The sequence below is a fragment of the Macrobrachium rosenbergii genome, chromosome 3 (assembly GCF_040412425.1).
Source record: "Macrobrachium rosenbergii isolate ZJJX-2024 chromosome 3, ASM4041242v1, whole genome shotgun sequence".
Classification (NCBI taxonomy): Eukaryota; Metazoa; Arthropoda; class Malacostraca; order Decapoda; family Palaemonidae; genus Macrobrachium; species Macrobrachium rosenbergii.
Window position 1 is genome coordinate 91,015,016 of NC_089743.1, and position 14,035 is coordinate 91,029,050.

Consider the following 14,035-nt stretch of genomic DNA (forward strand, 5'->3'; position numbering starts at 1 on the left):
CGACTCTTCTGATGTCAGTCTCACCGCCGTTTTCCGAGAAACGTTTTACAAGCTTAGCCAGAATGACTCCTTACCCTTTTTAGAGGATGATGCGAATCGCTGACACCAATTTTCCCAATGCTATGTGCAGACTATTACTGATAACACGAAGAGGCGTTTCAGATTTCGACTTGCAAATTGTCAGGGTAGTTAATGAACAGACTTCATGCCTCACTGAAAACTCTTTTAATATCATCCCCAGTTCTCGTAAATTAATGAATCATCGAGTGACACACCTTAACCTGTCATCCGAGTTTTAGGGAAATTGGAATAGGGAAACGTTTCCTTTGTTCAAAAATCTATGAAAATGAGGTGGAATGTAAGATTTTATTCAAATTACGTATTATTATATAATAATAGATAGGTTTATGAGAAGAGATTATCTTTTTATAATATTCACAATTTGTTTACAACCCACCTTGACTGAAGAACCATCACACCCGTCGTCATACTTCGGGACAGGAAGTAGAGTACGCCATTTTCAACATATCAAATCTTAGTTGTTTCGTCCCGAAAGTTATCAACTATTGTAGAGTTCATGTACCCCGTTGGGCAGCGTAAGTATTCCCCCACCTGGACAGTTTGTGAAACCGGCCGAAAATACCCCGTGGGCCTTGGCATTGCCCCGAGAGTTTTGTGGATCATTGACACACTCCCCGTTTCCCTTGTTTGCGGAGGGAGAGTTGACCTTGTTAAGTTGAACATCGTCGAGTCCCCCAACGGAAATAACCATTTTATTTCGTCCCGCTGCCGTCGAATCGAAGTAAAATGCACGTTGCCAATCGAGCGGAATGAACGAAATCTTTCTTTCGACTTTTACTGAGCTGCGAGGTTAAGAATTATGATTAGAGAAAGCAGGTTAGGAAGAGTTAAAACCAGCCAGGCTTGGTTCGGGTAGCGAATAAATTTTTTTATTTTAATGGTTTTCAAGGTTTTGCAGACAGAACCTTGCGGTTTCTGCCGTGTCTGAAGGTCTGTCTGTTATTCGATGGTATTTTCCTTTCACGGTGGTGATTGGTGTTGGCCCCTAGAATTTAGGATGAAGCTCACTTCCGTAATGTCCATCCTAGGTAGCCTTGGCCACGCGATGCTTATAAACCTAGTGGCTATTGTAGTCGTAATCTTTATTATTCTTTCATTGGATTTCCAAACTTTTGTCCAAATAGGACCCCTTTTTTCAGGTTACTTGCTCCCCAGGCATAATGGTGGGGATGAAGATTCAAAGAACAATTTTTCTGATGTAGCTTTTCTCGAGACTCCTAATTACTTCTTCAAAGGATTTGCTTTCAATTTCACGTCAGTATTTTCATCACTTAATAATTTTGACATTTTTGAGACGACCGTTATTTATTTACCCTAAACACGAGAATGGTTTTATCAGTTCTCTTTTGCACTAAGAAAATGATCTGGTAGGTCACTGAATTTTTCAAAAACGATGATTCCTTAATATGTTTTTTTATGGTTTTCAACTCTTAACGTTGACTTGTGGCATGGACGCCAAGTGGGTTCATTATACTTGTTGCAGAAGATATAATAGTGACAAACATCCTCATTAAAACTAGGTCTGCGGCCACTGCGAACGTGTTATTGTTTAATGTCAGGTTTCATACTAATCACTTTGCTTAGAGTTTTATCTTGGTAACAACTAAACTGTGGAATTGTTTGCTTATTGGTTGTGGAATTTTCTGATCTCCAAATGTTTAAGCTGGGAGCAAATTCATTCCTGTTTTCTGTTAGTGTCTCCTGAATTCAGTTGTATAAGTTTTATTTTCTGTTTTCTTAATTATTTATTTACTCAGAACTTTTTCCTATAACTTGTCTCTGCCGGCTAATTCCCCTCTGGAGTCTCCTTCGATTTATACAGGCAGTCCCATAGTGGAGCCTGAGTTCCTTTCCCGAGGTGCGACTTGAGTCGGATCTTAACTTTTATCCGTTTATAAAAAATATAAAAAAAGTGACGAAAGCCTTACCTTTACTCCTGTGGTTGGCTTGCGCGCTAGAAGGAGGGAGACTTAGTTATTCACATTAAGGAGCTCAGAAACTAACGACGCCTTAACTTTGGAATTTCGCCATACTTGGGACTGCCTGTAGTCTGTTGACTCTGTCCAGAAGGGTTTTCAGATGGAGATTTAAAGAAAGAAATAAGATCTAATCAAGTCATACAATCATGCTTTGAATCTACTGATTTAGAGATTTATTGTTGCAGGTTGATAAGTTATTGTTAAGCTGTTTGATTTTTCAGGCGTATAATTAACATTTTGTAAGAAGGTTGTGTACACATGAATGTTAGCTGCACATGTGTAATAATACATTCATAATACAGTACCTATTTCCTTACACCATGCTAGTTCAACATTTATATTAAATAATTTCTTATAAATGTACATTGACTTTTATCCCATAGGGGGCTAGTGTCGTCAATTCACCTTGCTTACAGTGCACTGTAGGCGTTACATAAGGAGCTTTGCAGTGTCCCTTCAGCTCCTAGGTGCAACCCCTTTCATTCCTTTTACTGTGCCTCCTTTCATATTCTTTCTTCCTTCTTACTTTCCACCCTCTTCTGACAATAGTGCAGCTGCGAGGATTTCCTCCCGTTGAACCTTTGTAACTTTTTACTCCCAATTTTCCTTTTGGCACTGAGTGACCTCATAAGGCCCCAGTGCTTGGCCTTCTACCTAAATTGTGTATTCTGTTCTATTTTATATAACTTTTAAAAAACTGTAATTTTTTTTGCAGCACCTGGTCCTCCTGGCCCCCCCGGCCCACCTGCTGGCCCGGGGGGACCTCCAGGACCAGCTGGCCCCCCAGTGCCCCGCCCCTTGACGCTACCGCCAGGACCTACCCCAGCTCCTGGACCGATTACCACAATTGTTCCGCAAGCTCCAGGTACTCCAGCCGTTGCCACTGGAACTGGCATCAGTGCGTTGCTACCTCCTGAACTGCCAAGTGAGTTGAGTTTGCCGTGTGTGACTTATTGGTGTGAGAGGGTCTACCTCTTTTGTTGCTTGTTAAAATTGTGGTACAGTAAACCCCCGTATTCATGGTTTCACTATTTGCATATTCGTGGATTTCTCTGTGGAACGTATCTACCCATTATTCGTGGAAAATTCACCCATTCGTGGTATTTTTCGCTGAGAAATAGTCACTAATCGCTGTATTATCATATTTTCATGACGGTTTGCACATTTTGTGATAAAACAATTAAAATACTCGGGTATAAGCATTTCTAGAGGTTTTTTTTTTTTGTGTTTAAACTATCAAACTATCAAAATAGGCAGTTCTAAGTGTTTTAGAGGGGTTTTAAGTATTCGCGGATTTTAGCTATGGGGGGGGGGTTGCAGTATGCATCCCCTGCGAATAGGGTGGTTTCCTGTATCTTGATTTAAAACCTTTTTAAATTATAGCATTATGCAGTGAAAGCTTTTATCCAAGGAACAGTTTGCCTCGTGAACATTTATGTTTGGAATGGCTAATACATAAAATTTTGCAAAAAAAAAAAAAAGGGGCTGAATTTGTACAGGATTTTAAATATTATCAAAGGTTTAGCACAGCACTGTTATATACGTGTTTTATATAATTTGAGAAAAAATTGATGCATTTCTGGCGAGCAATTGAACGGTACTGACAGTGAAAAAACGTAAAATCCTTCAACTCACACTTTGAATATATCTAAGTTACCCTTCTGTTAAAGTAAAAGAAAGCCTAAAGTAGTAGGTCGAAGATAATAACGGCATTTTTGTGAATAATCATAAGAGAAAATTACACCCCAATAACGTTAGCTGATGAAAGCACACAGGGACAGATGAACAAATGTAGCCAGTGGATAAGTGTACGTCGTATGATCAGCCGATGAGGAGGGGGAAGGTAGAGGTCAAGGGTGAGGGAGGTTTCTTAGGTCAAGGCTTAGTAAGTAAATCTGGGGTTGATTGAATAACATTACACACTTATGATAAATAACCATGTTTACTGGAGTAATAAAATCTGAAGTTAATCGATTACTCTGTGTAAAGTTTGATTTCAGGTTGTTTGTGCACGCCAAAGTTATCAGCTTGAATAATTTTGGAGTGCTTAGAAAACCTGATATCAGAACATTAAACTACATTTCACATGAAATTCAATGTAAAATAGGAAGAACTATACATTTTATTTCTGCCAGACAGGTCTTGAAACATCAGGGGTATGATTTATTCATCCAGGGTACCGGACGTTATAGTTATTAATATAATAAAACGTTTTATTCTGACATAGAACACTATGACCAACAAAGCAAAATATTAATGTATTTTGGTGATGCTGAAAGAATAAGTACAGGTTTCTTTCGTAAGTTTATTACAGACATGAAATACTTCAAAACATTGGGCTACAAGTCACATAGTGAAATTATAGTTGATACAAGATTTTAGTATATATATGATGTTATAATGGGTACACAGTAAACACCCCATATTCGCATATTTCTCTGTGGAACGTATCTACCCATTATTTGTGGAAAATTCGCCCATTCGCGGTATTTTTCACTGAGAAATATTCACTAATTACTGTATTTTCATATCATTTTCATGACTTAATGCACTTTTTGAGATAAAACTATTAAAATACTCAGGTATAAGCATTTTTAGAGGGTTTTTTTTGTGTTTAAATTATCAAAATAGGCAGTTCTAAGTGTTTTTAGAGGGGTTTTAAGTTTTTGCGGATTTTAGCTATTCGCAGGGGGGTGCGGTACGCATCCCCTGTGAATACGGGGGTTTACTGTGTGTGCAATGATATGCAATAAAATTCAGGCAAGATCACTCAGTTTTTTAATGAAAATCATCTAGTTCCTGTACATTAGGGTCCATTTCCTGTACAGTAATTGTTTCGAGCCTTCGTCAAATGAATTGAAAAATAAAAGTATGTAAGATCTTCGTTCTGAATGTTCTGGTGGTGATCTGAAGAGTTATTTTTGACTGTAGTGGCTTTTGTTAGTTTTCCTTGTTAAGCTGGCTTTTACAAATTAAAACAAAATTTTATGGTTGGGTATTTTCTGAATTAATGTATGCCTTGTATTTTATATGTAGGGGAGCCTGAAGTGGGTTCAAATTCAGCTTTTGACATATTGTGTAAACTTGTATCTTCTCCATTGAGAGCCCCATTTCGTTAATTTCATTGAGAATCGTGTTGAGAGATTAAGGGGATAGACAATTGCTTGCACAATTAATAAAGTGAACACTAGCATAAGGATGTGTTGAATGGTGGATGTATGATTTACTCAATTTACAACCAAGTTAGAAATATAAAACACTCTAGGGATGTTGTGCTTTCCATCTTAATGATATAAGTGAATTCCAGATTTTCTTATTTTGACTTCCCTTTTGTATTTCATTCTGTGTGTTCGGTAATGTTCTTTGTCTAAACCAGTTTTGCTCTTCACAGCTTTTGTGGCACCGAGGAGACCCAATCTTGGCCGCGAAGGGCGCCCTATCACGCTAAGGGCAAATCATTTTCAGATATCTATGCCCAGAGGTTACATACATCATTATGATGTAAGCATACAACCGGACAAGTGTCCCCGGAAGGTTAACCGGGAGATTATTGAAACAATGGTTCACGCATTCCCAAGAATATTTGGCAGCTTGAAGGTTGGTGCATTAATATTTGCTTTCGTAATTTTCAGTACTTGTTGTTATTGGCCGGTTAAATGGCTTTTTTTTTTTTTCTCAAGGTTTTAGGCAGTTCTGGATTAACTGTTAAGCAGAATAGCTTTTTGTTTTGGGTCTCAGGGGAAAATGGGTCCACAGAACTTTGTTCCTGTGCCAGATTTACTATGGACCATTATGTGAATGTTGAGCCCCCAAAAAAGGGGCTTACAATTAGCAAAATACAAATGCAGGAATATTAATAAGAAAATATTACTGCAAATATTATAATGTTGAGGGGTTAATAATGTAATATATTCTTGGGGATATAGCAAAATTTGATTCTGCAACTGCCACATGGTCCATGGAGGAACCTAAACTCACTTCAGATTTAGCCACCTCTGTATTCTCGGTCTAACATCTACTGATGCTGCTGTGTGTACTGAGAATAAATCTTACTATAAGTTTTGTTCATTATATATAAGTAATTTACCAAGTAATTACATAGCTATTAGTTCACTTACACGGCAGCTTGAATTCAAAATTTCACGGGTAACACTTCACACATCTGTATAGGTCACCAGTTCCGCCCACTAGCGGGAATATTAGGAACAACTTTAGCAAATAAGTTCAATCTGTTCCTGCCGTGCTTGGGTGAACACCGAGTATGGCGGCAGCTGTATTCATTATTTTCAGGATATAATATCTGGATTTCGGTGGCGTACTCATCATGTGAAACTAGTATTAGTAAATGTCATGAAGTCTCAGGATGAGTTTTTTTCCTTGTTTTGTTATTATTAAAGCGATTCATGAACAGAATTTTGTCTAAATGTCTTTTAGGTTACATCTAGACTTGCGAGCCACCAATAGCAACTCTGCCCTAAAAGTAATCCTCGCATGTGTTACGCAGTTCCTTTAGGCTGAGTCTTTTGCATTTTGTTTTGTTTACGGGTCTAGACTACTTGCAAGCCTTCGGCACAATTTTGTCCTAAAATTAATTTTCGAATGGTGTTTTCCGGGCATAGGCACTTGCAAGCCGCCTATATAATTCCTTTAAAGTAATTCTTGTATGTTTCATCATTCTTTTAGGCTAATCCAGGCCAAACTTTTTTTGCCACGGCTACTTGCATGCCGCCGATGTAATTTTGCTGTAAAAAGTAATTATTGCATCTTTCATAGATAACTTGCAAGCCTTCTGTATAATTTTTCCTTGAAATTAAATTTCGAATGGTGTTTTCCAGGCATAGGCTCTCGCAAGCTGCTGATGTAATTGCTTTAAAAGTAATTCTAGAAGGTTTTGTCATTCTTTTAGGCCAAAGATTTGCATTTTGTGTTTGCTAGCCGTCAGTAAATACTACTACCTTAACCCTCACATTTTCATTTGCAGAGAATTTAAGGGCATAGTTGCAGTTCCTAGATTATATAGGAAGCTCTTGCGCTGAGGCAGTTTGAGGATTTGAAGTCTTTCAAAAGGAACCTTAAAACTTTTTGTTTATCAATGTTTTGTTTATCAATGCTGTGTTGTGGAATATCAAACAGTGAATATGGAACATGCAATGTGATGACACATTTCATCTGATGAATGAACTTTCAGTTTGGTAATGGAGTCCCTATTGAGCACTTTGGAAATAGTGGGGACTTAGATAAGTGTCAAGTAATACTTTTTCGGCCGGCCGAGAATTGGTCCCAGTATTTGCTCAGTAGTGGATGGCAGTACATTTTGTTGAAATGTTTTTTGAGAAATCTCATGTCTCTTGTGCAAGGATGACACATATCCAGGTTAATGCACAGATTGTCTGAAGTTGTTTTTATTTTGCTATAGATGGCGCACACTGGCGCCAACTCGTGCTCTGAGCAGCCAAAGGCGCCCATAAATGGCCAAGTGCCCCCATGGGCGGCAACTGTAGCAGACAGCCAGGCATGTACAAAGCTGACATACCCTTTTCCTCTCCTTCTACTAGCCATATGCGTTTATCCGCTTGTTTCCGCACATGGCTCCCTAGCTTCCTTCCCATACCAAACTTGTGTCTGGGCTAACAGAAAATTAACCTTCCAAAGTGAGTGGCAGTGGAGGAGGTGAAGTTCTCCCCAGACCTAAGTCACTGTCATACTTCTCTAAACTGGGAGGAGTCATACTTCTGAAAGTCCAGTGGAGGCTGGTGGCAAGTCCCCGGATAGTTGTCCCTCCTTTGAACCTTTCACACATTCCCAGGTATCGACATACATCCACTGAAAAGGCATCTTGTTGGATGTGTTGGAAGAGATGATTGCTCAGCTAGATCTGTCAGATCCCTAAAGAGGCATACTGGAAGTCCAGGGAGGTCGGTGGGGTTTGCCCATTTCAGTGACTGGCAGTAACTGTCTCTTACCTTGATAAGGTGTCGTAGTTTTTATGGAGCGGAGCCGGTAATACAACTCACCACTCTCACTGGATGGGTTGTGGTTTTATCTCAGTGTAGATGACAAAGTTGTCTGGTTGTTTTTATTTTGTTTTCAGGGCAAGGGCAATACCTGTCATGCTTTGTTAGCCATCGGAATACTTCCTTCTCTGCAAAGTAGGAGGCGACCCATGGCTTTTTGATGAGCACCTACCAGAATATAGTCCATGATAATACCACCATTGGTTTTCATTGCTAGCACTTTTTTCTGTTTTCAAATTCATTGCATACTTAGTATTTTTGGAGTAGAATATGTCCATGTATCCACCTTGTATCAATGTGGGAATCAGTTATGTAATTACTTGGTAAGATCCTTATATAAAAATGACATTTTTATAATAAAATAAAGGATTAAAAATATTTACCAAGCAATTACATGATCAGAGTCCACCCTCCTCCCCGCTGATGGACCTAAGGCATGAACAGATTGAAGTTATTTGCTAAAGTCGCTCCTAGTATTCCCGCTAGCGGGCGGAACTGGTCACCTACACAGATGTGAGAAGTGTTACCCACAAAATTTTTAATTTAAGCTGCCGTGTAAGTGAACTAATAGCTATGTAATTACTTGGTAAGTATATATAAAACTTTATTATAAAAATGTCATTTTCCTAAGAAAGTTTTGTTTTAAATGTCTATTATTTTTATATATATATATAAAAAAATAGAAACATAGGGCTTCCAAAAGTCCTAATCCAGCCCTGATATCAGGAGATAGCTTCAATAGGCTAACTGCATCAAAAGATATTTACTCTTTGATATTTCACACTTCTTTTGAGGTTTCAGACGGTTTTGTTTTGCAAGAAATCATGGCTCAACAGGTTTTTTTTTCTTTCTTCCTTTTTTGTAGCCTGTCTTTGATGGGAGAAGCAATCTGTATACCAGGGATCCATTGCCAATTGGAAATGAGAAGATGGAACTGGAAGTGAGTACTGTATATCTCTTGTTAAGAAAAATTAGTACAGAGAAGAACATAGTGTATTTTTTCTATCAAGTGCCCAATTATATTCTGTTTGTGTGTTAAGTGTGAACATATGAAAATAGTTTTTGTTAAATTAACGTCAAGGTTTTGCAGTGTAATTTTATATTGCTAGTTGCAGTCATAGCTGTTATAGCTGTCAATGTTGTCTGGAGGTATTGATTTGCAGGAAGGTTTTCGGTTGTTGAAAGTTTTTGTCTTCTGTTAGGTTACCCTACCGGGAGAAGGTCGTGATAGAGTCTTCAAAGTTGGTATCAAGTGGTTAGCCCAGGTTAACCTATATACTTTAGAGGAGGCTCTGGAAGGACGAACTAGAACCATTCCATATGATTCCATTCAGGTATGGCACAGTGCTTGTTTGATTAAGCACGATAAGTTTATTTATGTTTGAATATAAAAATGCTGTATGTTTGTTACTGTAAGCATGCATTTTATTATTTTATTAGCACTCCAAGTTTGAGACAAATATTATACTAATAATTATTTCCTTATTTTTCATGGCAGGCATTAGATGTAGTAATGAGACACTTGCCCTCCATGACATACACACCTGTTGGCAGATCATTTTTCTCCGCCCCTGATGGGTATTACCACCCATTGGGTGGTGGCAGAGAAGTTTGGTTTGGTTTTCATCAAAGTGTACGCCCATCACAGTGGAAGATGATGCTCAATATAGATGGTGTGGAAAATACTCTTTTGTTTTCTACTGTATTGTGTTCTGACACACTGTGGTCAACACTGAGAAAAATATAAGATTTTAGTATATTTACATTTTTTCACAAAATCGTTTTGATACAGTTGTTAGAAACTTTTGGTTTATTGTGCAATTATGAAATTCTGTTTCCTAATTTAGACATTTGTCATTTCTGTAACTAAATAAATAGATGTCATACACTCTTTGCTGTAGTCTGTTTGGGTTAAAACTTTGCTGTTTTGTAATAAGATTTTATCATTTTTCTTTTCAGTTTCTGCAACTGCTTTTTATAAAGCCCAAGCCGTTATTGAATTTATGTGTGAGGTTTTAGATATTAGAGAGATTGGTGAACAACGCAAGCCCCTGACCGACTCCCAAAGAGTAAAGTTCACAAAAGAAATTAAAGGTCTCAAGGTGAGTTAATGCTGGAAACTTTACATTTAGAATATTGGCTCTTGTGTCTGCAGGAGAAAGGTTTTATTGTCTTACCTTTACTGGGATACTTGTTTTGTGGTGAACTTGCAAACCTCAGCTGTCATTCAAAAACAGGATGACGTCTCAATGCATACTCCATTAGATTGTTAAATTCTTGCACATAGTTTTGCTGAAATTCAAGGAACTTAAAGTTAATTTTCAAATTCCAGTCCAGTTAATCTGTTATTAACCATGCCATGCTAATGAAATTGGATCAAGTCAGATTATATATGCAGCACAAGTTGTAGCTTAGCAGGGAAAGGCATGGGTCATACTTAAGCTCCATCCAAGGATAGGCATTCATTGATGGAAGCAGGTGAATGGGAGCCTGAAGGTCCCTGCCAGCTGGAATTATTTTTTTTTTCACATTCCAATTTGAGTATTTATATCTCTGGCAAGATGAGTGAGAGGGAATGAATCTTAACCAAGGGAGACAAAAAGACTTCCTGCCTTTCAAGTACACTTGATGTATGGTTAAGAATTGATTTCTGCACGCATACACAAGCCAACATCTCTTTTCTTAATAAATAATTTTACACTCGTCCCCAAAAAGCACACCAAATTACTCATTTCTAGCAATTGTTAATAATTACTTGACTTTAAAGCAAGTCTGGATTTACTCAGCATGTCCTGATAGTAAAAGGTAGGAGCTCGAAGTATTACCAACTAGTGCTTGAAAAACTGAGTAGCTTGAACTTGAAAACTACTTGCTCAGTTTCCTGTAAATGGAGATGTACGTCCTTTTCGTTCTTTCATATGAATAATAATTCAAGTAATAGGAAAATGAAAAGAAATTTTTAGCCAGGTCTGGAAAGAACACAGACTTGAGCAGAAGAAAGTTTACCACAAAACAAAGTAGACACAAAGGTGATGGCTATCACAGAGGCTGTCAGGAGGAAGTTAGGATAAGCTGTGAGTGAGCAGTGAGTTCTATGTAGTTGCTCACTTGAATCAGTGATAATTGGGAGAATAAGCTGAGGGTATGGACTTATGAATTGGGAGTGGTCTTTTACTGAAAGTCACGTTAGTGCAACTGGGATATTTTTACTTGGAACAGTATAGGCATCTACTGTTAATTGGTTATTACTATAATGGATTAAGGTTTGTAAAAACCTTGTCATATAGTGCCCACACCATTCCCGTACCTTTAAATTAAGATAATTGGAAATGTGTGGTAGAAAGAGATTGTTTTTCTTACACAAAATACAAATCGTTGGTCTTTACATAAGGAATATGCTTCAGCGCAGCTGGAAATGGCCATTTAACTTTTAAACTTGGTGGTTAGCTAGTTAACTACTGTCTGACTGCTGGGAGTCCCACCCAGATGGTAAGTATTCACTTTGGTTTGGGCACTGTGCAGTTGCTTGCCGTTTTGCTTCGTTTTTTCCCTGTGGGATTTTTTTTTGTGTTTTTGGATATACTTTCTTAATTGTGTTTGTGATATTGAGATGCAAACCCACGAATCACCCAAGCCCGATCAGAAGGACAGTGCCCAGCGTGTTTGCCCTGGTACTGCTTCTAGACCATGTACGCATTACCGCTCCCCAATTGATGTTGACCCTCATGTCCTCTGTACCAGTTGCCGGGGGCATGATTGTAATCAAGACTCCATGTATGACAAGTGTTGGCTCTGGTCCCCTGTGCAGTGGGTGAAGTTTTTGCAGAGGAGGAAATACAAGAAGGCTTCCAAGGCGTCTGGGAGTAATATGCCTCCGACGACACTGTTGGTTGCCAACCCTCTTTCCTCTTCCCTTATTCCTGCGAAGTTTCCCCGCCTTGGCCGCATACACGAGGCTGCTCTCCCAGACCTGTGCAGTCTTAACCACTGTGGGTTGGCAATCGCCCATGGCTTTACTCTCCTGCTGGGGCTTCGACCTCCGGCAAGACAGGAAAGAGTGCTCGATCCCTCTCACCTATCCCCTCAACCTCCTGGGGTTATACCAGGAGGCGTGAGTCAGATAGGAAGGACTCCAATTGGGGTGCCTTATCCCAACGTAGCCCCACCACAAAGGTTTATGTTTCGGGTTTGGTCGTAGGATCAACTTGCACGTATGCCTAAGTGGTCGAGAAGGGATCCAGGGGTTCTGCTGAGGTTCTCCCTCCTGCAGGGAGAGTAGGCCAGAGAACCGTGCCCTCCAAAGAAGTAAGTTTTCCTTAATGTAAAGACCGAGGTTTGTATTTTGTGTAGGAACAAATGACAGATTTTCAAAGTGATATGTGTTTTTCCTAACTCTACTAACCTGAGGTCTTTACAGTTAAATGCCCACCTCATGCCATCCCTCATTCTGATACCTGGGCCGAAAGGCAAAGGGAATGCTTACCGTCCGGGCGGGCTGGACTCCTTCCAGTCGGACCGGTAGTTAACTACCTAACCACCTTGTTTAAAAGTTAAATGGCTGTTTCCAGTTGCACTGAAGCAGATTCGTTGTGTAAAGACCTCAGGTTAGTGTAGTCGGGAAAAATACAAATTACTTTGAAAATTTGTCATTTTTATTGTTATATATATATAATTTTTTTTGCAAACAGGCGTGATTGAAGAGGATTGGTTTTTGTAGACAAGTGTGATTGAAAAAGAGGTTTTTTGCAAATGTGTATGATTGAAATGGGTGTAATAAGTATGCTGTGTATAATGCTAGGTAGTTGCAATCCTAATTCTTATACTTGTTACGGTGCATATACTGTACATATTTCAGGTATGAAAAATTTGCAAATACTGTAATGATATTACTGTAAGTGAATTTGTACAGCAGCTTGGCTGGCTGTTTATCCAGTAAAAGGAAAATGTTGATACATGTCAACAGACAAGGCCTGTGTAGTACTCTTTTGTGATATTCATTTAATGTCCTGCTCTCCAGGACAGTCTGAAAGTTATGCAACGTATATCGTTAGATTTTTTTGAGGCCAGCCAGGTCAGATCAAACTATCCTTCAGAAGTAGCTAATGAATGTATAATTTTAATAAAGCTTAGCTTTTGTTTAATGTTGAAGGTTGAAATTGACTTTATATTTTTATTTCCTTTTTACAGATTGAAATTACACATTGTGGTGCTATGAGACGAAAGTATCGTGTATGTAATGTTACGAGAAGGCCAGCACAGATGCAGTCGTAAGTTTTTTTCCTTGTACATTGACGGCAACTTTTTATCCTCACATTTTGGGAAACTGATGCAGAAGATTACTTATCTTTTTATTTTTGCAATGCTAGGGACCCAAGAGGCAAGTGACAGTTGTGATGGGGATTTTGATGAATTCTTAAAAAACTTATCTGAAAGTATTCATGTAGGCTGGATGATAAGAAAACAGCAAAAATTTGAACCTTGCTGATAGTTAAATATCTTTTTTCAGTTTTTTTTTATTTTGTTAAATGCACATTTAGTCCTTAAAATCTACATAGATTCTTGCAAATCCATTTTCTTTGTTTCCATTTTGCATGAGGTTATATTGAAACTACTAAATTTTTAGGCTTTTATACAATGCAGGAAATACTGTCAAGTAGGTTTGTAAATTTGCCACATTTCAGGAAGATGAATAAAAAACAGAATTGGGGAAGGGCTTTTGGTCCAGTTGTTGTATGTGGCATTAAACATAGCAATTAAATATAGGTCTTTTGGGGTGTTAGTGGCAGAACAAAAATGAAGTTTGATAGGTTACCTGTATTGAAAATATTTTTATGGTAAGCTTGAATGCATGGGGTGATTTGAGCACACGCGTGCATCACATATACAGAAAGATCATAAAAACAGTGTTATTACAATAAAACACCAGACACCAACTAAAGAGATTTGAAAAGAGGAAACCCC

At 38.4% G+C, this 14,035-nt stretch overlaps 1 protein-coding gene across 2 annotated transcripts in view; it reads left to right on the plus strand.

Moving 5' to 3' along the window:
• Positions 1-472: 472 nt before the first annotated feature.
• AGO1 (protein argonaute-2) overlaps positions 473-14,035 on the plus strand; it is a 37,644-nt gene continuing 24,081 nt past the window's right edge. For both annotated transcript variants that reach the window (XM_067085237.1, XM_067085245.1), the window contains exons 1-8: positions 473-596; positions 2,776-2,985; positions 5,452-5,657; positions 8,940-9,014; positions 9,277-9,408; positions 9,573-9,747; positions 10,034-10,176; positions 13,262-13,341. In XM_067085237.1, the coding sequence (XP_066941338.1) occupies positions 578-596; positions 2,776-2,985; positions 5,452-5,657; positions 8,940-9,014; positions 9,277-9,408; positions 9,573-9,747; positions 10,034-10,176; positions 13,262-13,341 (1,040 nt within the window). In that variant the 5' untranslated portion in view covers positions 473-577. The remainder of the gene's footprint in view (positions 597-2,775; positions 2,986-5,451; positions 5,658-8,939; positions 9,015-9,276; positions 9,409-9,572; positions 9,748-10,033; positions 10,177-13,261; positions 13,342-14,035) is intronic.